The 24993-nt window shown below is 41.5% G+C and overlaps 1 protein-coding gene across 1 annotated transcript; it reads right to left on the bottom strand.

Annotated features, from left to right (window-relative positions):
* Positions 1-1123: 1123 nt before the first annotated feature.
* Positions 1124-24853, bottom strand: LOC138953276 (leucine-rich repeats and immunoglobulin-like domains protein sma-10). Its single transcript, XM_070325074.1, has 9 exons — positions 24716-24853; positions 24485-24492; positions 15496-15847; positions 14870-15013; positions 14436-14635; positions 10515-10763; positions 7892-8624; positions 6208-6564; positions 1124-4386 (listed from the first exon to the last, which is right to left on the bottom strand). Exons 1-9 carry the CDS (start codon positions 24851-24853, stop codon positions 3790-3792), a joined length of 2778 nt encoding a protein of 925 aa, XP_070181175.1. The 3' UTR covers positions 1124-3789.
* Positions 24854-24993: the final 140 nt, after the last annotated feature.

The raw sequence follows: 24993 nt of genomic DNA, 5'->3' as shown, positions 1-24993 counted from the left end.
GGAGAGGGTTCATCTAATTACATGTATTAACACATTTACATTGTACAAATATACAAATAAACAATTAGACGAATCACGAATAAAACTTATATTATCACAACATTAGATACAGACAGAGGCAACTATAAAGGTTATGTTTTCTTTGATGTGAGCAAAAAAAATCGAAAGCTTAATCGAAATTGTCCTTTTCCTAGAATAAAAAACAAACAAATTTGAACACAAAACGCTGAGCACATCTTTGAAACAAAAATAAAGAAGAATGAAAACACGAATTAGGATGCATGTGCTTTCGAACGAATGCAGTTTCGTTGCAGTTCGGTTTTGTTTAGCGTGTCGTTTGCATGTATGAACCAGACAGGTTTTGGTGTTTATGTTTAATATCTGCTTTCATTTGAGGAAGACTATGCGCTTCCTAATCCCCCCCAATAAAAAAAACCCAAAAAACACCATCATTTGAAATGACTTGGGGACAAATAAGCTCATTAATGTCCTGCCAGCGCTGAACGTTTTACTTTTCCCCTAATTTCCAAGAACCACGATACAACAACAACGAAGATAATCGATTATGGCGATGACAATAAAGATGTGTAAGATGAATGAAAAGATGTTGATGCTGGTGTGGGACAGGTTTTCACTGAAAGGTCATGCAAACTTTTGACAGAGTAAAACGTAGGTTCCTTGATCTTGTTACCAAGATTATTACAATGGAACCTGTCCTGGCGAACACCGCTCAACATCGACCACCTGCCTACAACAACCAACAAATTTTTTCCCCTGGCGATGTTTGTCTTTATCCCATTGCGACCTCCTGTATATAACAACCACTTTTGGTCGGCCCCTAGGGTGGTCGTTATCGACTGTACTTTGAACGAATGGGACAGTATCTTTGATCAAATACAATCTAAGTCTTTGCTTACATGTGGTAATGACCGGGTAGGTACCGTCCCCCCTCCCCTCCCCCGGTCCTTATCGGTAAACGTGGCAGTGTAAAACTCTAATAATTAATACATCTGTAATGATTGTTTAAACTAATAGTTTCTGTTTGATTGGTGCTGAAATCCGGTAATAGCAAAGAACTGAGTAAAACACGCCCCCCCCCCCCCCCCCTAAAAAAAACCCCAACCTAATACGCAAACAAACAAAATAAACAGAAAAATAAATAAATGTATAAATATACACACACACACACTGAGTACTGTCTGTACAGAAGAAATCACAGTTAATTCGCACCGTGCTCGCTTAATGTCATGTGCGTCTCTCATGCAGTCGCACCATGTACCAACTGCAACAACAAAGCAAACTGATATGTTTCCTCACCAAAAAAAACATGGCAAAGACGTCTCTGAAATTTACTGAATCCAGCATTCAATACAATAACAAAATGAGACAGAGAAACAACGGATGTGCGAGAGAAGGCGACCCGGGGAATAAGATAAGTGGATTGGTGGGGGAAGGGGGGGGGGGTGAGAGGGAGAAAAAAACAGAAGGTTCATTTGTGATTTAAATTGGGTTTGAGGGCCACTGGTGGGAAATAGAGATGAGAGGGGTGATATAACCGGTAGGTTTTTCTCTTGAATTTGTGTCCCTTTATCACACAAATATGTCGTTATTGAAGCTTATAGAGCAGCTGAGGAACCACCAGAAAAGAAAATTAAGCTATTCCTCTATTCCAAGACCTCCCGAAATGAGTAAGTTAGGTCACAGATGAGAGGGTGTCTTAAAGGCATACTAACGCACTCCCGTGTTTACAAAGTGTAGTTTGCCCACAATCGATGTCAAACGCACCATAAGACCATATAATGACGATACGTCACCATGCGCGGACCATAATACATGCATTACAGCTTGTTCTAGCCTCTGAAAAAGTGAGGATGTCAACAAAGCCGCGGTGTTCTCTCCATTGCATCAACGTTACATGTGTTGCCAAATCTATAAATAGGATGACCCAGATCAAAATGAAAATTCAAATATCTCAACATTTAAGGGGTCCTAGACCACAATATTTTGCAGGGAACTTAATTTAGTCTGTCTCCAGCTGTTGGTAAAGCAATTAGCGTGTATAGTCATCGAGTACATATGGCTTTAACATGAAGGATAATTTACCACAATACTCAACTGAAATCAGGGGATGGAAGGATGGATGTTTTTTTCAAGTAAGGCCATAGCCCCATATGAAAATCAGGGGGAAAGGTCGCAAAAGGGAGGTTTCAAAACAGAGGGTCGTTAAACAGAGGTTCCGTTGTACCAGTTTAATACATCAAACCACACAAACAGGTATTTGTCAGCGTAAATTCTGAAGCAACACGAACAACAATTCTCGCCACTGTTTTAATATAGTCTTTGAAGTAACAGTCATGGTCGCCGTATATTGAGGTACTACGGCTTGACCCATTACAGTCACCAGCAAGATCTTCAGTCGAACTTTGCTGATCTTTATTTCACCTTCCTGAAAACAACACGTAACGTTTGAATCGCGCTTTAGTAATAAAGCACATCCATGGCTTGTATCTGCGGTATGGACACCATTATTTTACGGGTTTCAGATTTCACAACAGAGGGTGGGTTGGAGAAAACAGATATTACGACTGGGGTTTTCCTTCAAAGAAAGGAAAGTATTGTCATTTGTATTAGGCCACAGTCAAGTTAATTCCTTATTGTGACATCATCTTGCGACGTCCGGTTGTCAAGTCATCTAGTGCAAGAGCATCTCTTACACCTCACAGATGGAGTTTTAAATTACTGCGAACACACGCTAAACTTGCTTTGTTTCACACGCAAATGCCACGTCATTATGTAACGGGCCCAGAGTGTAGTCTTTGACGCATTTTGTAGAAGTGTCTTGAGCACAACCTCTCTGTGTACGAGTTAGTATCATATTCATGGCGTCATGTTTCACCGGTTCATATTCAGATCTGAATATATAAAATGCCCGAACGAAAATGTAACGGCAAATTAAAATATATGTACAGTAGGACAAGATATTTCTGCATTTGAAACACTGGGTTGACTGAAACTAAGATACATTTAGTGTATTTTTGTCCCTCATATAGACTGTTTTGCAAGGCACCATTAAGAGGAAGGCACAAGGTCAGGGTTGGCCTACCCTTTCGCCCTCCTCTCTGTAAGCTTCTTCAGAGTTTTTTTTAACATCTTCAGTTCACGACAAATACGACATCCTTCCAGGAGAAAGGATCTTCGCGATGTTTTATCAACCAATCTTCCTCAGCCAATTCAAAGCTCAGAACTTTGATCATCCTATATTTTTGCCTTTCTGTCTTCTTCTTCTTCTTCTCGATCGCTCAGACAGGGACTTCGGAACTTTGCCTTTCTGTCGAAACCAGTCTTGCCTTTTCAATCATGAAACATCGAACTCTCCTTTTTACAGTCACTAAAGTTGAGTTTTCTTGTTCTGGCTTTTTTCAATGAGGAATATTGAGTTCTATGGTTTGGCCTTTTTAAATCGGGAATGTTGACTTCACTTTCTTACTCTTTGAGTCAAAAATGACGACTTCTCTTCTTTTAAGTTTTTCAGTTTTTCAAATGGCAATTCCCTTTTTTTGGGTGTGTTGCTTTTTTAGTTCCGAGTAGTGAGTTCTTGTTTTAACGCTCTTAACCAAGAAACTCAAATCATCTTCTTCAGACTTTGTTTTCCGTCAGGTAAGTAAAACGTTCGGTCATGATTATCGATTTTATTCTTTATGGCCTTTTCAACAGGAATTTCGTTTGTCAAATTCTTCTGGCTTTTTCAATCAGCAAATTCGCGCAGGTACCTATGACGTCACACGGATCCTAGAAGTGGAAGAAGAAGTCGTCGCCGTGCATGTCCGTGTTGGTGACGATGTAGTTGGCAGGGAGGTGACGACGAAAAGAACTGACGGTGCTGCAGCGGCCCGTGGTGGGGTAGCTGTTCTCCATTCCCCCTCCGACAAAGGCAGACCCTCCCACCCGCCCACAGGTAGACGGCCTTCTCCCGAGAGTTCCCCCCAAGGGTCCTTCGCAAGGGTACCCCCCTTGGTCCCCTTGCCCCCCGGCGCAACCCACAGCTCCTGTCACACTCGCCCTGTCCACTACGCTGTGGTTGTTGTCTATGCCGTTGATGGTGACCACCAGGCCGTCGTCGTCGCAGCTGCCGACGCTGGGGGTGGTGAAGTAGCAGGAGGACGTCGTCCCGGAGGTCGTCGACGGCGCGGAGTAGCGGGAACCGGTCCAGGCGCTGTAGCCAGGGTTGTAGCCGGCGTGGACGCACTTCTTCATCCGCTGCCGACGACGGACGACGACGGCGAGGATGGCGCAGAGGGTGGAGGCGACGACGCAGCCCGAGATGTAGGACCAGAGCAGCGTGGTGAAGGACATGGGGAGGACTCCGACGCTCTCCTGAGGCACCAGCTGTGTTGTGGGTTTTGGGGTGGTGCGGGGAATGGTGGTGGTGGTGGTGGAAGAAAGATTGATAGTGTTAGGAATTTTGAAAAAAACCCAAGAGTGTTAAGAAGTATACAATGAAAAAATATACACAGACGCACGCAAGCACGCACGCACGCACGCACGCAAGCACACACCCGAACACACACGCACGCACGCACGCACTCACGCAGGCACGCACGCACGCACGCACGCACACACACACACATACACACACACACACACACACACACACACACACACACACGCACACATGGCGCACAGAAATACTGAAAGAAATGTCATTAATGGCAAATATAAAACATCCAACAAAATGAAAGAAAATGAAATTATCTATTGAGGAATCATGACTATGTTTATAAACCGACGATGAAAAAACTCGAATAGAACTAACAGACCAAGAAACAAACACACAAAATGTCCAAGCGAAATACGAAGGAAATTAGATTCGTGTCAATGAGAAATCAAAACAGAATAAGTGTCTGTTAATCTTAGGTCTATTTGTAATTCACGAGGATCTAAAGGATCGAAGGGCTGTTCCGATAGAGTAATCTTAACAGCTTTCTGATCCTATCCTATGAATGCTGTCATTTATGTAAACAAAATTATGACATAATATTATGTCCTTGATAGATATACACAAACACGTTGGTAGGGCCGAACAAATAATCTGACAACAAAATAAGCTCACGATGCGTACCTCTAAATTAAACTCATGAGGCTATGTATCACTTTAAGTAGAAAACTGTGACCTTTTTTTTTGTTGACTGACATATAAACAGCATGTAGTATTGATCATGAACCTTTGCGAAACTACGAGCGGTTTTCACACATGGTTCTATCCATATAAAATTATATCACACACAATCTCGTTTCATATTCACGTTTATCCTACATACGTGAGAGAGACACCCGTGAGATAATAATCGTTCAAATCACACGTGTGTATATCATGTAAATGAGGTCATGTCAAGCAAGTCTGGCAAGGACCTGTTTTTCCACTGCTTATGATGCCAAAGTCACCGAGACAAACGTCATTATAGAAACACAAATTGCGCTCGCTAATTACCCTCGATGAATCTTTAGAACTAACACGTCACGCCACACTTTCAGAGTGACGTTTCTTTGCTTTGACGTAATAGATTGCACGAGGCTTTAGAAGCGATCGAGGTTCCAAAACAAGCGTCTTCAATTTAGCTGCCTCGAATGCAGGACATTTTCAGTAAAATACACGTAAGTACAGTATGTAGGATAAACAGAATACTACATAGCTTGCTGTGTCGTACCAGATTTACACTCGTTGCTTTTTCAAATAGTGAACAGCTCGCTTTCGCTCGCAGTTCAATATTTAAGAAAGCAACTCGTGTAAATCTGGTACCACACAGCAAGCCATGTAGTACTCTCTATATCACATATAAACCTCTATTCATCACGAAACTTAGAGAAACTTTGCGAGGTTTTCGTACATGGTTTATGAATGTACCCTAAAATAGCACACATACTCTCTCCGTGGATCTTTTACTTGGTGACATTACCCATAAAACTTAGTAAGAGTATTTGCCATTTTCCAACTAATATAAACAACCTATACTCATCAAGAAACTTTGAGAAACATTTGTGTTTTTAACCAAAAATATCATTATGTCTCTGTCTGTCTGTCTGTCTCTGTCTGTCTGTCAATCTGTCTGTCTGTAAATCTGTCTGTCTGTCTGTCTGTCTATTTCTCTCTCTCTCTCTCTCTCTCTCTCTCTCTCTCTCTCTCTCCAGAAATCTTTTACGTATTCAAACCTTATTTTCAGCCATCATGGTCCCATTGCTGGTCGATGTCTCAACGCAGTCTCTTCCCATTGGAACCTCGTCTGTCCCCAACACCGTCACGCACGTCTGGTACGAGAAGTCGCCAATCAGACCGGTGAACAGGTAGCGCGTCACTTCCGTCAAAAACGTCATATCCGCTTCCTCCAGTGAGTCGTTGCTTCTGCGCAGGACGACGCGATATCCGGTGACGGGGGAGGGGGTGGTGGCGTTCCACAGAACGAGGAGGGCACCGCGACCTTTAACCTGCACCTCGACGTCCAGTTTGGTGCCCAGGATGTCTTTTGGCATCATAGGGGATGGGGGAGTGTCGCCGAAAGGAGGGATTTTCTGTGGATGAAAGTAAACAGTGAGAACTCCTTCTCATATGTCTGAAGCTAGAATCCCAAGGAAAATCGTACCGTTAGAGTCCAACGAAGCAGTAAAATTGTACATACTCTGTACAGCAAGATACCCCTGTCACGAGTTCATCATGCGCACAGTAGACAGTGATAATATCATTCTCAACATTGCAGAGGGACACACTTACCCCTTTTTATATTTAGTCAAGTTTTGACTAAATATTTTAACATCAAGGGGGAATCGAAACGAGGGTCGTGGTGTATGTGCGTGTGTCTGTCTGTCTGTGTGTGTGTGTGTGTAGAGCGATTCAGACTAAACTACTGGACCGATCTTTATGAAATTTGACATGAGAGTTCCTGGGTATGAAATCCCCGAACGTTTTTTTCATTTTTTTGATAAATGTCTTTGATGACGTCATATCCGGCTTTTCGTGAAAGTTGAGGCGGCACTGTCACGCCCTCATTTTTCAACCAAATTGGTTGAAATTTTGGTCAAGTAATGTTCGACGAAGCCCGGACTTCGGTATTGCATTTCAGCTTGGTGGCTTAAAAATTAATTAATGACTTTGGTCATTAAAAATCGGAAAATTGTAAAAAAAAATAAAAATTTATAAAACGATCCAAATTTACGTTTATCTTATTCTCCATCATTTGCTGATTCCAAAAACATATAAATATGTTATATTCGGATTACAAACAAGCTCTGAAAATTAAATATATAAAAATTATTATCAAATTTTTTTTTTCGAAATCAATTTAAAAACACTTTCATCTTATTCCTTGTCGGTTCCTGATTCCAAAAATATATAGATATGATATGTTTGGATTAAAAACACGCTCAGAAAGTTAAAACGAAGAGAGGTACAGAAAAGCGTGCTATCCTTCTCAGCGCAACGAATACCCCGCTCTTCTTGTCAATTCCACGGACACTGCATTTGCCACGGGCGGTGGAGTGACGATGCTACGAGTATACGGTCTTGCTGCGTTGCGTTGCGTTCAGTTTCATTCTGTGAGTTCGACAGCTACTTGACTAAATATTGTATTTTCGCCTTACGCGACTTGTTATTTTTTGTAGAAGGTAAGGCAAACTTGTACAGGGCACGACTAAGAAAATTTAATAAGCGACAGAAAGATAGCTCCTGTTTGTGGTTCTGCTCCGGCTAAATCCCTTAACAAACTGCCCAAGACTACAACATATGCTACAAGGTGCAAGACAATATTATAATGTACCCCAAAGAGAAACATGCAAGGATGTAAATCAGGAATAACTCTCACCGACAGAAGCAAAAGCTAAAGTCACACAACTTCAAAATTACCTTGTGAACGTAAGGCTTGGCCGTGCCAGAGAAGTTGCAGACAGGGAGCTCCACAGAAGAGTTATCGGGACACTGCAGGTCAGGCATGAAGAGAGATCCGAATAGCCTCCTGCTCAAACTCTGAGGGGCCGCGCAACGCCATTCCAACTGGGAGCGGTGGTACTCGGGCATGGTCATCTGAATCCAGCTGTGCAGCCACGCGAGACGACAGTCGCAGGCCAAAGGATTGTCCCCCAGCTTTATCGCCCCCAGGCGCTGGAAGTCCTCGAAGAGGCAGTATGACAGGGTCTGGAGGTAGTTGTCGTGAAGGTCAACGGTCTCCAGGGAGGCCTCCAGACCCCTGAACGCGCCGTCAGGGAGCTTCTCAATGACGTTCTGGGACAGGTCCAGCTTTTGGAGGTTGTTGAGCTTCTGGAAGATGAGCTCGGGGACGTTGCTGATGAAGTTCTCCGACACGTCCAGCTCCTCCAGCCTGACTAGCCCCGACACGGCGAAGAGGTCCATGGTGGTGAGGTTGGCCCCGCTCAGGGTGAGCTTCCTCAGAGTGATGTTGACGCCGTGGAAGATCCCTTCGGTGAGGGACCCGCCCAGCGATGTGCTGTCGAGGGCGAGGGTCTGGAGGCGGGTGTGGTCGTTGAAGGTGTTGTTGCGGAAGATGACCAGCGGATTGTTGTCCAGCTTGAGGGTCTGCAGATATTTCTCCGTGCCCTTCAGCGTCTGCTTCGTCACCGCGCTGACACGGACAGTAAATGTGACGAGTTATACACCATAGCTTTAACAGCTGCTCAGAATTGAAAGGAATGAATAGGCGTGCTCAATCATACATCCTTTTCCGAACGAAGATATTTGTCCCGTTCTGAATGCTTGAATGCACTATATACTGCCGGATAAAATTCGGTTAGCCCGATGCTTGGCTGTTAATCTGGTGCATATATATATATATACTTGAGTTTATAAAACAAAGATTTGACCTACTCAAGTTCAGGTCTAGGAAAGGCGCAGACTTACCTCCCACATTACAACACCTGGTCCCAAAAGACCTTAACAAAGTTATCAAGAACATTTACAACAGATTCAATCCAATCAAATTTAGAGATCCCGTCCTTTTCGTGCAAGCTATCTTCTGAACCACCATACACAGATCCATCCAAAATGTCCATAGGGTAGGAGCATCCTTTCATTTTTATAAAGCCTGATATTAATGGGGCACGTGTGCATTGTCTACATGTAAGATCATGCACTTGTGATTGGCCCCATTTTTTTTAAAGACTGCGAGAAGTCTTTGCGAAGTCAACTTCGATCTTTGGGCGGGGATGTAGCTCAGTCGGTAGCGCGCTGGATTTGTATCCAGTTGGCCGCTGTCAGCGTGAGTTCGTCCCCACGTTCGGCGAGAGATTTATTTCTCAGAGTCAACTTTGTGTGCAGACTCTCCTCGGTGTCCGAACACCCCCGTGTGTACACGCAAGCACAAGACCAAGTGCGCACGAAAAAGATCCTGTAATCCATGTCAGAGTTCGGTGGGTTATAGAAACACGAAAATACCCAGCATGCTTCCCCCGAAAACGGCGTATGGCTGCCTAAATGGCGGGGTAAAAAACGGTCATACACGTAAAATTCCACTCGTGCAAAAAACACGAGTGTACGTGGGAGTTTCAGCCCACGAACGAAGAAGAAGAAGAACTTCGATCTCAATTACGGAAGGCCTTCAATTCTTGAGAAACAACAGCCTGGATGCTTCCTGTGGTCAGGAGCAAGAATTGTTGCTGAACACGTTTTTCCGATTGACATAAGGTGTGTCAGTTACGAAATTATTCCAGCAAGAAATTGCCACCCTGCATAGAAGACATCAAGGCAGTCGATGTTTGGTTTGAGTCCAAAGGGAAGGATGCTTTTAGCGCATGCAAAGGTCTGAGTATATTTATTGTGATGTGAAAGAGGTTTTACATTGTAAGCAAACACATCAAATAAAGTTCTACATACAACGACTCACATCAAATGGAAAAGAGACAAATTAGAAAATTAGCCGACAGAAATACAGTAGAAGACACTTAGAATACAACTCTTATGGAAACGGTTTCTTCCGCCAGACCTCGTCAAACGTAAACACGGAAGGGATACTCTAGCGACTGTTAATTGAGTGTAAGACTCAGAACAACCTTGCAAGGAACATAACAGATGGATTTGACAAACGCATATCATATGTGTGTGAAGTGAATGAGAATACAGACAGACACACATACGCATGCTCACACGAACGAACGCATGCACGAACTCGTGCTAGTGGAAAGCAGGGACAAAACTTACGGTCGTTACCTACCCTTTTATTTCCAATACCTCCTTTCTCCCCTCTCTCCACCTTTTACTCTCTCTCTCTCTCTCTCTCTCTCTCTCTCTCTCTCTCTCTCTCTCTCTCTCTCTCTCTCTCTCTCTCTCTCTCTCTCTCTCTCTCTCTCTCTTTCTCTCTCTTTTTCTTCTGTTATGTTCTTCGTTTCATAAGTATGTTGTAAGAACTAGCTGTAAGAAAGGACCATTATGGACCTAATGATATTATAATTCTGTAATAAAGTTTTCGAGTTCGAGTTCGAGTTCTCTCTCTCTTCTCCTCGCCGCACCAAACACTCACCTAATTCCATTATCACTGAGCTCCAGCTGACCCAGAAACTCGTGCTTGTGGAAAGCCCCGCCAGGGATGGACGTAATGTTGTTGGCACTCAGCACCAGGTGGCGCAGGTTGCGCAGGTTGTTGAGGGCCTGGAAGACGTCCTTGGTGAGGAGGTTGTCGTGCAGCTTGAGCACCTCCAGGGAGTAGTGCAGAGGCTTGAAAGCGTCCGCGTCCACCTCCGTCATCCTGTTGTGCGACAGGTCCAGGTGCCTGAAGAACACATGGTTACGAGTTGAGATGTGGTAACCTTTTGAGGGAATGTTGACCGTGCTGTTTACTCTTTGGCGTGTTCCCCAAACTGTGGGCCCTTACGTCCTATACGCACTTTATAGAAGCCGAAAAAAAGGTACTAGAAATGTTTTCACGGGAAGGATTGAACTGGCTTTTCTTGGAGTAAGACCATCCCTCCACTTTGACACATACCACAAATTAACAGCGTAGGTGCTCTCTGTACAGAGTAGGATTTGTTTGAAGAATTGATTTCTTAACGAACAGTCGTGGCTTTTTGTTGAAATATTTAAACAAAATTTAAATGCCACTCTGCACAGGAAGGTGTCAGGATTTTTAATTTGTGTTATGTGTCCAAGTGGATGGATGGTCTTATCCCTTGTAAAAAAAAAAAGCCTGGCCAGATGTGAGATGGTGAGCAAGACTGTTTTCACAGCAAGGACTGTGCCTTTAAACTTCCAAACATTGTCACAAATGTTATGGCCATTTCAGCAAAATTGCCCAAGAAAAATAAAATCTCTGACTGTCTCTTTTTCAGAGCCTGCGGCTAAAACAGATTAGAAGTCAGGTGTCTTCAGTACCTGTTGTTCTGTCTGTCTATCTGATTCGTCGTTCAAACAAATCAGAAGTCAGTCAACCTTTCGGTCCGTCTGTCTCTTTCCCAGAGACAGCAGCAGATTTAGCAGTCAGCGAGTCAGTCTCGAGTGTTAGTTTATCTGTCTGATTCGCATCGCTTACATCTATTGAAAACAGATTAAAAGTCAGTCTATCTGTTGGTCACTTCTGAAAGAGAACAGATCAAACAGAACAGCAGTCAGTCTATCAGCTCGTCTGATTTTTCTTAAAGCCTACACCTAAAACAGATTAGCAATCGGTCTGTATGTAGGTATGTCTGTTTCTCAGAGTCTACAGCTCATCGGTCTGTTTGTTTTAGGCTCAGCTCAAACAGATTTCAGACAGTCTATTCGTTGGCCTGAATGTTTCTCTTTGACAACAACTCAAATGGATTAGCAGTCAGCAAATATGTTGGCCAGTCTTTTAACCGATGTCCTCAACTCTAACAGATTAGCAGTCGATCTGTTTTTGTCTCTATTTCTCAGACCCAACAACTGTCAGTCAGTCTATATGGTCTGCGTGTCTTTTCCTCAGACACTGCAACTCAAACAGATTGGTAGTAAGTCTGTATGTTGGTCTGTCTGATTCTCACAACCTTCAGATCAAACAGATTAGCAGCAATTCTATATGTTGGCCTGTGCCATGGTCTACCACACACAAAAATCGACTCGACGACTTGCGATCAACTTGTCTTGTCCTTGTTTTTAGTTTGCATTTTTTATGTTATTTAATTTTTTTAGTGCCTACGTCTTTCACGAATTGTTTATGGTATCCAACATTGTACATATGCGTAGTAGCCAGAGCAGCAATGTGTTTTCTGAGGTATGACTACAGTATCTCTGGGACATGCATACTGTGTTCTGGGAGCAAATACTCAATGCTGCTGTTTTATTTTTCTTCGGCATATGCGCAGGGGGACAGTTGTCCTTTCTTCTATCCAACGGTAGTCTTTCGAACGAGGAGAAGTAAGGTTTATACTTAAACATTGTTTTAGTTAATGGGTATATGAAGCAAAGGACATACAAATGAAAAAAGGAATAGGGAAAAGTAGGGGGGTCTAAAGGTGTAAGCAAGTTTGTGTGTGTGTGTGTGTGTGTGTGTGTGTGTGTGTGGCTGAGTCAGAATAAGACATGAGCGAAAAGGGTGTTCGAAAGGCAGAAGACCTATCCTTTCTCCGCTCTCTCAAATTAAGGCCAAAAAAAAAATAGGTGTGGTTACGGTAACATAGCCAAAAAAAATAGGGTAGGTAGGTAGGCAATCACTTTTTTTTTTTTAACTTTTTTTTCTAATGTGTACAAATTAAACCTACTTGACAGGGAAATAAGTGTGCGACACGGGCGCTTTCGCTTTCATTGCGTTTTTTGCACTCGTTTTTTTTTTTTTTTTGACAAATGTAATAAAAAGTTATAGGATCGGCCCCTAAAAATAGGGTAGGTCGGGTTACCGTAACCACACCTATTTTTTTTTTAGGCCTAACCATAAATGTTTTGATGTGATATACTCCGGGTCACGTATGACAAAATGAACTAATTCTTTATGATGAACCAGTAAAATAACCTATCCTGTGCTCATTCTGTTCTAAAACTTATAATCTGTTCGATAGCTGCAGTAAGTCTAGCTACCCTGAAACCTCTGTGGATAACTTTGATTTCAGTTTTGGAGAAAATTGGCCAGACCATCTCTGAATATTTCCTAAGTGTGTGATGTACATGACTAACTAAGTTTTTATCCTCATAATCTTTCTGATTCCGCATTAAAGGAACTGTCCTTCTCCCGCAAGCAATCATATGCCCCATCACAGACCTGTTCATGCTCCTACGTGAGATTTCATAATCTCTGAACTTAGTAAACCCACTGTCTACTGCCTGACTGGGGTTTTTTTTCTCGTGAAGACTGGGAATTTGTTTTTATAAACTAATTTCGTAAGCGACACTTTCGTTCATATGCAAAATTACTTTCAACACAAAATCCTCCATTTGCACAGGAATCAACCAGATTGTAGATTTGTTGGTATGTGTCCAGGTGGAAGGACTCTCTTCTTATGTGTAAAAATCCTAGATGAATGTTGATTCACGTGACCGCTTAAACGGGAAACGGTGTTCCTTTATGTCTATATACATGTATTGCTATTCTGATAGACACGTTGGGAATTCGGAGTTTTTGATTGGATAGTCTCACAAAGCACTATTTCGGCGATTATTCCATATTTCTACTGAAGTCGTTCAATATCGTTTATATTTACTTCGCCCTGCAGTCCGGACTGACGATCTAACAGCGAACGACAAGAAGAAGAAGAAGAAGTTTATATTTACAACAACATAACTACACATGGTTCTGGTTAAACACAAGCAAGATGGTCTTTCCTTAGCTCTCACTCAATCTAAGATATGCAATTCTTCTTACCAATGCTTGCCAATGCTAAAGATGAGTATAAAATACCCTAATTTGCTTATTTCCGACGAAACATGACAAAGTAATACAATGTATGTCCTTGAACACAGCAAGTTCTCCAAACTGAAAAACTGTCAAGCGCGGCAAGGGACGTCACCTCATTGTCAAGTCTCTCAGACGCGCGTTTACCTCACTTGAAAAAGAACTTTCGGTCAGTCAAAATGGAGAAGTTTTTCGCTCTTCCTCATCGTTGATTTGGTAGTGGGTTTTTTTTTAACAGGCGGAAAACCTCAAACTTCACATTGTGTTGAGTACGAAATCCGCTGCGTTGTTCAGCCGCGAGAGTCAGGTAAGTATGACTGCGCAATAAACATGCACGAAGAACGTTCGTATGCTCTCGTCAGAAAACAGCCGCATCTAAGCAAAATCTTACATTTTGCAAGTATATAACTCTGTACATAGGTCAGAATAGCAAAATAAACGCTACTATTTTTTAGCGCAGCGATGGGGTCGGATATTTTGACTCAAACAAGTATAATACACCTCGTGTTCGACTCTGAGTATTATACTTCTTCTCGTCAAAATAATCGACCCTATCGTAACGCTCAAAACACGATAGCTGGTACTATTTAATCCTCAATTACTCACTTGAGGTGAAGCAGATGGTCAAAAGCGTGGTTGGGAAGCTTGGTGACACGGTTGCGGGACAGGACCAGATTCCTCAGCTCGTACAGTTTAGCGACCTCCGCCAGATGCTCGGTCTGCAGACTGTTGCCAGCCAGGTTAAGCACCTGAAGCTTCTTCAGTGACGCCAGCCCACCTGCGTCTATGTCCTTGATACGACAACCCTGCAAAGAAAAGTCCCTTTGTAGTTAGTTTATGTTCAGATTAAAGTTGATTTAAACACGATTTTATTCAACTTAAGTATCATGCCGGAATAACATTTAAACAATCAAGACAAGAAGGAAGGAAAAGCTTACCTTATTTTGTCGAACAAGTACACAATTGCACGAAAAAAGCTGGAAATAAGCTGGATGAGCATCATGTCAACTCTCAAAATGTTAGATACAAAAGATTCAAACCTGCAAGTGAAGTTCTACCAGGTTGTTGAGCCCCTCAAAGGCCGAGCTGTTCAGGGTGTCTGCCTTGCAGCCAATGATTCTCAACACCTTCAGTTTCTTCAGACTTTTGATGGCGGCCGACGGTACACCGTCCATGGCGTACACCTGAAGAAACACAATTATCCAGTAACAGTAACGGCTTTGAGGACTTACACACTAAAAAGGCAAATCCGGAGAAGTAACACGCCAAGCAAGCAAAGAAAAGAGAAAGTAAAATACATTACCGACGCATCATATACGTGTAAGACGATGTCCAAGAAAAAAATACAGTGAGAGAGAACTCTGTGTACACGTGTTAAATGAAGATAAAGTTTATAGGGAAAGTGTCGGAATAGAGCCTTTGTGAATGTGCTTTTTGTGTGCAGATTTCAACAGCCAGCCAATGAGAATTCTACCTGCAACTTACGACGAAGTTTAGAAGATAACTAAAGACCGAGATGATAAGAGCGATCAAAGCAGTAAAGAAATATCGGAGAAAAATAGTCATTATATTCAAATTTCTAGAATTATCAAACTTGTCATTATTTCCGAAGCTGTCAAAATTGTCGAGCTTGTCAATCTTGTGAAATTTGTCAAAACTGGCAAACCTGCAGATGGAGCTCCTCCAGAGAGTCCTCCAGTCCTTCAAAGGCCTGGTCGTGCACGTGGCTGATGACGTTCTCCGTCAGGTCCAGACTCTCCACGTGCAGACCTTGGAACGCTGCAGCAGGCAGCTGTCGGATACTATTCTTCCTCAGCGACAGGGTTTTGATCCTTCCGTCAAACGCCAAGAACTTGGGCAGCTGCGTAAGGTAGAGGTACTGGCAGTTGACCACCAGGGCCCCATTGTCCGATTCGCAGACGCAGGGGTAGGCTGGGCAGTAGACGAACCCCTTCTCAACGAGGACTGCTGGGACCGGGCAGTAGGCGAAGACGAGGAGAAGAAAGAAGTCGATTCCTCTGAGACAAGTCAAAATGAACTTGGTTGAAGAGGATGTATATCATGATGAATACTTTCCACACAACAAACAAGGAACAGAAAAGAATGGGAAGACGGCAGATCCTCTGAAACAATCACGATGAAAAAGACCGAGATGATTTTGTTACCTGCGTATTACGAAAGGGGCAGACGAAAAAGTCAAATGCAGCAGAGCTCAAGAGCAAGCAATGGAAGATACTTAGTTATCACGAAAGTGAATAAAGAATACAACAAATACTCTGGACAAATGGACAGGATTGAAATGGACAGGGTTGACACAGATGAATGTTACTTAAGCTACGCATAAAGAAGAGGAAGAGGAAATACGACTCCTGTGAAAGGGTCAGCGTAAATAAAATAAATACAAATAATGATCTACGGATCGAGACAAAAGATGATCGAGACGGCACCTTTTTTTTTAAATATACAAATATTAAAATAATGCAAATGAAACTTTTAGATTACGTTTTCGTTGCATACGGACAAAGGAAGAAGACCGACTGACAAAATGTCTTATCTTTATTTCACAAGGATGACAGATTTAAATCACTTTGACTTGTCTTGCACCCGTCTTGGAACAAATACAACATCAGATACATAAAGCACCAAAGCAGAGAAATATAACACATAATAGGAAAGGAAGAAGACAGTCTTTACTGACAATAAGACATTGATAGAAAGGACCATTCACCCGAAAAAGTTGAAATTTTGAAAGAAAAATTCTTATATAATAGAAAAAAACAATCATACATCTGACAGCACAAGGTAGGAATTTTGAGCCAAAGAGACTGATCGCCCATATGGTGTGGTTGACATATCACGATTTGTTTCTTTGGTAACCGATACGCACGAAACACACAAATAAAGGAAACCAGGCAGCACCACGAAGACTAGAACGTACGTGGAGATAAGTGCCTAGTCTGAATGTTCACAAAGTTGTCAGAGGATTCCATGTTTGAATACCACACGAGGGCGAGAAAAGAGCTGCACAGATGACATCGATTTCGTTTTGGGGTCACAGGTCGGATTAATAAAAAAAGGTTATTTGTGGGTTTTCTTTTTTACAAGTAATGAAAGTGTATACCCTTAAAGAGAGCGAACCAGTTATCGCCCGCTATTCAGACGATAGTCACAATCTTGTGAAAGATAGTTATTTTATTCAAAAGAAATACGATTCTCAAAAGATTACATGATATCATTGATAATATTGAAATGTATGATAGCTTTGTCTGACGGAGATAAACCAAACTGGACATTAATATTGATGTCTGAAACTGGATAGTCTCAACTGCATCTTTCTGCAGTGAAGTAAGATTGGAACCTTTCATATACATGTATGTATGCAAACGAATGCACGTAACTGGCCTAAACTAAACTATGTAAACGATTCTTAAAAAAGTTCATGTGCAATGTTAATATATCAGATAATCTGTCGGTTTAAAAAAAACTTGGGGCCAACGTTCGAAATCAGGATTTCCCCATAGCACCAGTAGTAGTCTTTGCGGCAAAGTTGTTTTTGCTGGCATGTTTAACAGCAAATACAAGAAGATACAAGATGACATGATTGTTTTCGCGCGCTCTCACAAATTGAATCAGCAGAATTACGCTACACAATTTCGACCTTTTTTGTTTTGTTGTTTGTTTCTGGCACCTCTTGATATTTTTCGATCGATTTTTTCTTGCTCGGACCGCTTTCACACAAAACGGTTTAATTGTGTACAAATGTTATTTTTCCAACTTCTCACGTCTCTCCCCCTTTCCTTTGTTGTTTAGGTGTAGTAAACAAAATCTCACCTGTGCAGACTGGTTTTTGGGTGCACTGGGGTCGTGTTATCCTGCCAAACCCCTCCTCCCGGCCCGACAACCCCCCCCCCTATTCTCACCTGTTCCTACGATTAACCTTTCACCCCCCTCCTCCCATCTCCTTAAACTATTTAATTTAAGCCCGTCCAAATGCTGCTGTTGTTGCTGCTGCTCGAAAAAAAGAATGTTAAAAACAACAATAACAACAAAACAATGGTTTTTGACTATTGTAGTTCTCGTCCTTCTATGACCCCAACCCCAAAGGGCAGAGAATCTTGCTTAGTCTTTGTGCAGAGTTCTCTGTCTTGTTTCTTGAGCCAAATTCACAGGAAAGATCCGAACGTAAGTCAGCCCAAAACCAACACCAACAACAACACCAACTTACCGGACAAATTCAAAACAGTTCCAAAAACAACAAAACCAACAGATTACTGAACAAATGTGAACCTGTTCCAACCTAGCTAAAAGAACCTAGGGCTATGATGAGCGGACCCATTGGACTCTGCTCCAAAGACTACAACAACATAGGATGAGCGGACCAATTGGACTCTGTTCCAAAGAAAACAACAACATAAGATGACCGGACGATGAAGATCGAGTTCACCAGCCGACCTTTGGCTGTGTACCCAATGTCAAGGGATCTCGGATTCCTGTGCTATCTATCCTTTTGTCTACATGTCCCTTTTGTGTGTGTTTGTCCCGTGTCTGCCTGACCCTGACATCCTTTGTCTACATTTTGCACTTGCCCTTTTTTCTTTCACCTGAATGTTATCTGGAAAGAGCACCTTTCAATGAAAGATGGCACCGGTTTATGAAAACATGATGTCGCGGAAAGCTTTGTAAACTGTAATATGTGTATGTCTCGGTGTGTATGACCGCAACATCAGGATTCATTTCCAACCATGAGTAGTAAAACAATATGTATTGTGAATGTAATCTGAAACAATATGCCTATGCTCTGGACAGAAATGAGCAGGTGAAGATGACATTTTTACTGTATTGTGACTTCTTTGACTGTAATTGAGAGAATTACTGATTTTCTTTCTCCGTTTGGTCTGTAATATTTGTCTTAGTATCAAGTATCCACAGGATCAAGATTCCTAAAGGAGGTTATATTCAATGAACATTGAATGAATGAATTCAAGGCAAATCATTCTAAATTTAGGCAAAAGGGCAGTAACTCTTCGGTGATTGTACATACACACACACAAATACCTAAAACGAAAATTCTCTCGTAAAGATTAAAGCTGAGAGTGTCAAATAAAGAAGAACAATATGGAGCATCATAGGTTTACTAAAATAAGGGTGAAAGGGCAGCAACTCCTGGACGATGGAAATAAATAACAAAAATCAAAAGAAATCAACAGAGACTCTCAGGGAAAGATTAAAGGTTACCGAGTATAACCACAGCTTCGAATTCCTTCATCAACACCCCCTCCTCCTCTGAACGCCCCCCCCCCCTCCCCCGCCCTCCCTATCCTCATCCCCAACCAAAAATGGTAACAGCAGTTGAAAACTCAGGTGTGCTTCACACACCAGTCGATAGCCATGGTCAACGGACGGCTCTAGCAGCTAGCTAGCCTGCATCCCGAGGCACGTTGCTTACAGAGCATCTTTGCTGTTCGTGCCGCATGTGTCTTATCCACTGTTCCTTTTTACACTTCCCGCGCTAAACCCCTATGCAACACCTCTCTGATCCCTCGCTAAATCCTCACTGGTGACGGTGTCGGCTGGTGCAACTACTGTTTACATGACCACAGAAACTCGTGATTTTTGTTTTTTAATGTGTGCAGGCGTTGATTTTTGTTTTTTATTGGGTCCGTTTTTGTCTGTTTTTGTGTTTATGTTTACTTTGATTGTGATTTTCTGTCTGTGTGTGGGGGAGGTTTGCGGTTTTGCTGGTTGGAAGTATTTGTTGTTTGTTTGATGTGCGTATTTTTGTTCTTGCTTTTTTTCCCCACTGGTTTTTATTTACTTGACCACATGTGGGGGTGAACGGTTAAGTCGTTTGAATATCTCCCATTCCCCTCCCTCCCCCCATTTCTTAGTTTTTTTCCTTGTTTCTCGAGTTGTGTCAGTTTTTGTTTTATTGTTTTGTTCTGCTTCGTTTTGATTTTTTTCCTGTTCAGATTTCTTGTTCTTCACACTTATTTCTTTGCATGACCACGGAAACCTGGAAAAGTAAACCTGTTCAGTGTTGTCGTGTGGAAGTGTTTTGGTGTGTAATTTTGCTTTTCTTTTGATTAGGTTTTCATGGCAGCAGAACATGTTTCTTTGCATTACGGAGGAGGAAGGATCGAGGTAGAGGGGCTGACTCCTTGTTTGAGACTCGGAGTAGATTTTGTTCTTCTTTTCACGTTTTTGTTTGCAGTGCGCTAAACATACTTTTTGAATGTGTGCATGGACGCTGTTTTGTTGGGTGAAAATGTTTTGCTGCATGTTTATATGCTTCCCGTTAAATGCGCACATGAGTGCGAGCACACTTTGAACATCATTTCAAACTTGACACAAGTGTATCTCACAACAATTTTTTTTAGGGGAAATTGGCGTATAATTGTTATTATTGTCCTGGCTTCCTTTTCCGTAATTTTTCATTTGTTTTTTCTTGTTTTCATCTTGTTGTAGCTTCCTTTCCTGTTATTTTCCCTTTTCCGTCTATTTTAATCTATGTTTTTGCTTCTCTTTTGGAGGGGGGGTGCGGTTTTGTTTCATCCTTTTTTCATTTACCATTGCTTTGCGTTGTTCTGTTTAATCGTAATAAATATATTGCTTCCAGAAGCAATCATTTCACACCTAGGTATTTGTTTATTGCTTGGTGGGCAGCTTGGGATTTCCATTTTAGTGTTTGTTGCTCTTGTTGTTTTGTTGGAACGAAGGGATTGTCTAGATCGTTTTGACAATTGCTGCTCAATACAGAGCCGGTCAGGAAACAATTAATCGCGTCATTCGCACAAACATTTGCACAGAAAATGAACTGTACAACTAAATCTGTGTTCGATTACTAGTCTCTTTCTGTCGAAATATTGTCTTGGGTGTTGTCGGTAGCGGTGGTGGTGTTTGTGGTGGTGGTGGTGTCAGTAATGCTATTAATTCTTAAGAAATTAGTCAGGAATTCGTGTTATATGACATTGTTTTATTTACTTTTTTATTTGTTTGTTTGTGCTTATGCTTGTATACTCAGGAGCAAAATGTAGACTTTTGTTAATGTGTACAGTGGTAGTGGTTGTACAGTTTCATTCCAAAGATGCAACGCTGTGTATGAAATCAAGAAGGGGTTGCTCTTTATTTGACCACGTTACGACATACTCTAATAAGTTGAATAAGCCTTTGCAACATCTCAAATATAGTCAGAAATAAATAAATGAATTAAGAAAAAAGAAAAAGAAAAAATGCAAAAAAGAAGGAAAGAAAAGAAGAAGACAAGAACAAAGAAAGAAGGGAAATAAGATAAGGAAGGAACAAAACAAGACAAAAAACTAGACAGAAAAGAAAGAAAGAAAAAAGAGTAAGAAAGAAAGAAACAAAAAAACAAAGAAAGAAAGGGAGGACAGACCATCAGACACAATTTGAATTTATAACTAGAAAACAGGCGTTTTGTTTTTTTATCTGACTTCGGTAGTTTTGCGGGGCTAAGCTGACATTTTTTGTTAATAATTTTAGGTACTTTAATGTAAACTGAGAGATGAAAATATAAATAAAACCAATTGTAACGTCAAACGGCCGTGAAATGTGATTATGTGTCAAAACCAAACCGACGAAGGTCACGTGGATTGTCCAACTCATCACCTATTAGTTTCATGGGTCAAGATTTGTCATTAAAGTCAAGCGTGTTTGAACCAAGACAGAGACTGTGAACAGTAACGACGAAAATAACTCTGTTTTCCCTAAGAAGGCTATGTGGTGGTCGTGTGTGATTACAGAGCAAACGTATGCGACACGTTGATCCTGTTGGTCACTTTTCCACAGACATGTCCACGCGGTTTCTGCACTGGTCACGTTGCTGATCTTTGCTTCGTTACCACTGGAATCTTAACGATGCCTTAATTCATTCTTATCTAACCCATCGTGTATAATTGTTTTGTTCATTTATTACTGCTTTTTCCCTAAAAAAATAAATAAAAATAAAAATAAAAACCGTATGTTTCGAAAACTCATGCTGCGTTTCTCAGAGTTGCTATTTTTGTTCCATCGCTCTCTTGCTCTAGTCTTTCCGTTTTCCTTGTTTTGTTGTCTGTATATCCCCCCGCCCCCTATTTGTTTTTCAATTTCGCTAGAATTTGGGCCCTATAGTTGTGTATTGGTAATATTGGTTTATGTTCTGCACATATGTATTTTGAATAACATTTAGTTACCGGCACGGTTGGCCTAGTGGTAAGGCGTCCGCCCCGTGATCGGGAGGTCGTGGGTTCGAACCCCGGCCGGGTCATACCTAAGACTTTAAAATTGGCAATCTAGTGGCTGCTCCGCCTGGCGTCTGGCATTATGGGGTTAGTGCCAGGACTGGTTGGTCCGGTGTCAGAATAATGTGACTGGGTGAGACATGAAGCCTGTGCTGCGACTTCTGTCTTGTGTGTGGCGCACGTTAAATGTCAAAGCAGCACCGCCCTGATATGGCCCTTCGTGGTCGGCTGGGCGTTAAGCAAACAAACAAACAAAAATACCGTCTCGTGCTGCACACGAAGCAGCCATGTTGTTTTTGGGGTTTTGAAGGATGCGTGTTTCGCGCGTAACAGCCTGAACGTATCTATGGTGGCGAACACGATGGCTTTCACGAGACGCATGGCACCTTTTAAGTATTCTCCACCCAGCATCTACTGCATGGAACCCTGAGTATAGCCGTTCTTTGCTTAGTCTCTTGGGTATTCTGACTCGAGTACAACTGCTTACAACAATTTCCAACCACTCCCACGCCCTCCTTCCCCATTAATAAATCCTTCTAAATCATGATTGTGCGCTGAGATGTCACAATGGTTGCATTTTCAGCACGCTGCCAGCTCTTTCTGGCTTCTGCTGCTGAACTGTTAGGTCTTACATTTACATTGAGACTTTTTGTAAGACCATATTAATGAAAAGCTAATCAATGAAAGCTGTGTATACAGCTGATTCAAGGACAACGTATTATCGGAGAAAACCCCTTTCTGTAAGCATTCCCAAGGGCACACTGGCAAAATCATTCAAGGACCTAAACTTCTACGATGAGATTATAAAAGAAGAAACCAGCAAGAAAGTAAGGAAAATGTGTCTGATTCAATTAACTCGATTATATCACCGTCAGTTGTTTGCTTTAGAAAGACGCTCCTCATGGTATAAAAGAACAAAGCGGTTCAAGTTAAGGTTATATTAAAATATTTATTTATTTGTTTAAGTACTGATTTATAGATTTTTTGATAGACTGATTGATTGTTTTATATTTTACATTGCATAAATATATAATAAATAATTTGTTGTTGATAGTTGAAGATTGAAAAATAAGACATCTCCGGTCCGTTTGTAAGCCCTAATATCTCAGTAGAAAAGCTCATTCCCCAAAGAAAAAGAAACGAAGAAAAAAAGAAAAAAAGAGTTATATTTCACGATGAATTCGAGCGAAGTTCATTCACTCACGCCATTTGTCAGTTAATTATTCTTTTTAAGTATTTACTTCTTTGTGTTTTAATAATCATCAGAGTATAATAAAGAAGTGAAAAATGGTATTTTTATGAAATAATCAAAGTCTTTTACTCACAAGCACCTTGTTAAAAATAAGATACATGTTCTGCCCTGCGCCACACAAGATATATCTTGAACTAATATTAAAGGATGATATCACACGATCTGGCAATGCATCGTAATGTTCTATCTCTTGTCTTAACGCTTGTTTGCTTAAACAAATTTTTTTTTAAAAAGACATTTTCAGTCACACCAAACAGTATTCAACGTCTGGATCGCCAATTGCATTTACTGTGTTTTACTTTGTTTTACTCAACTGATCGTTAGCGTAAAAAAATAAACAAAAAAAGTGACCGCTCCCTATTTGTATCGGACAGACTATGGACACCAATCCCCAACACAACCCCTTCCCTCAAACACCCCACCCCTCCCCTTGACCCCTTCTTCTGCCCAGTTGCACCCTAACAAGCCCATGTCTTGCCTAAAACAGAAAGTGGGGAAAAAATAGAAAAAGAATACCGCAGGAAAGGCGGGTGTTTAAGGAGACAGGTGAAAAATGCCTCGAGAAAACCAATCAATAAAAGGAAGATTCTTTCACAATTGATTTGAAAACACACAAAAACGAAAAGAAAGCAGGAAGCGAAAGAAAAAAATGGGTGGAAGGAAATGGCCCTAGCGGTCATGGCCGCTTAATGGATACCTCCTTTTCCCTTGCAAAGACAACAGAAACAGCTTGCTCCTTTTATCCTTGAAAACTTATTGGATTAATGCTTCTTCGACTGCTTGGACCAAATAAAAAAAAACAGGTTGCTCATTTTACCCTTGAACGCTTATTTAATTATTGTTTTTTCAGCTTCTAGATCAAACAATTTTTTTTTAATGTGCTCATCTTAACACTGACACTGTTAGACAAACAAGAATGAAGGGCTACAGACGAAGTGTCAAAAAATTAACAAGATAAGATAGGATCTGATAAGATAATTCTTTATTCAAAGGGCAAAATACCTAAGAAAAAAGGCCTCTAGATCGCTTCCAAAATTATACCATTATATCCTGCATTAAAAATAATGCTACCGCGCAGAACTGCCTCTACTTTGCATTAGCAAGCATTTAAAAGAGTCTCATTAAACGTAATGAGTTTTTAAATCTCTCAGCGATGTTCGTACCTCAAGCGCTGCAACCGGAAGTGCTCTTTTATATGAAAAACCAATAATGGTACTCTTCCGTTGTCAAGCGATAATGTAAACATTCTACTCGCTAGTAGCAACAACAAACATTGCGTAGCTTAGTTCGTCACTTTGCCGTTTTAAAAAGCTTAATTAAATGTCGTAAATTAGCCAAACAAAGAGCACTCTTTGTATTTTTTTTGTTTTTTGGGGGGGGGGGGGGTTACATACCTTATTTGTGTACGTGGTGCGGTTACTAATCTGCTGCGTCATAGATGGCGTGGCCGTCTTGCCGCCAGGCGGCGCTACTTGACTACTTTTTGTTCCCAACACCGGAGAGAAGCAGCGCTCTGCATGAAGCGCATTCATCCACTTTGATTGAATCAATTACCATACTTGTGGTGTGTTTCTAGCAAAAAGTACTGCATGCGTCTAGATTAAGGAACAGTAGATTCCCCAGATTCTTCAGATTTATCAGGTTCGCCAGAAACTCCCCCAAACTGTCAGAT

The sequence above is a fragment of the Littorina saxatilis genome, linkage group LG17 (assembly GCF_037325665.1).
Source record: "Littorina saxatilis isolate snail1 linkage group LG17, US_GU_Lsax_2.0, whole genome shotgun sequence".
In the NCBI taxonomy this organism is placed as follows: Eukaryota; Metazoa; Mollusca; class Gastropoda; order Littorinimorpha; family Littorinidae; genus Littorina; species Littorina saxatilis.
This window is presented reverse-complemented; position numbering and strand designations above follow the sequence as displayed.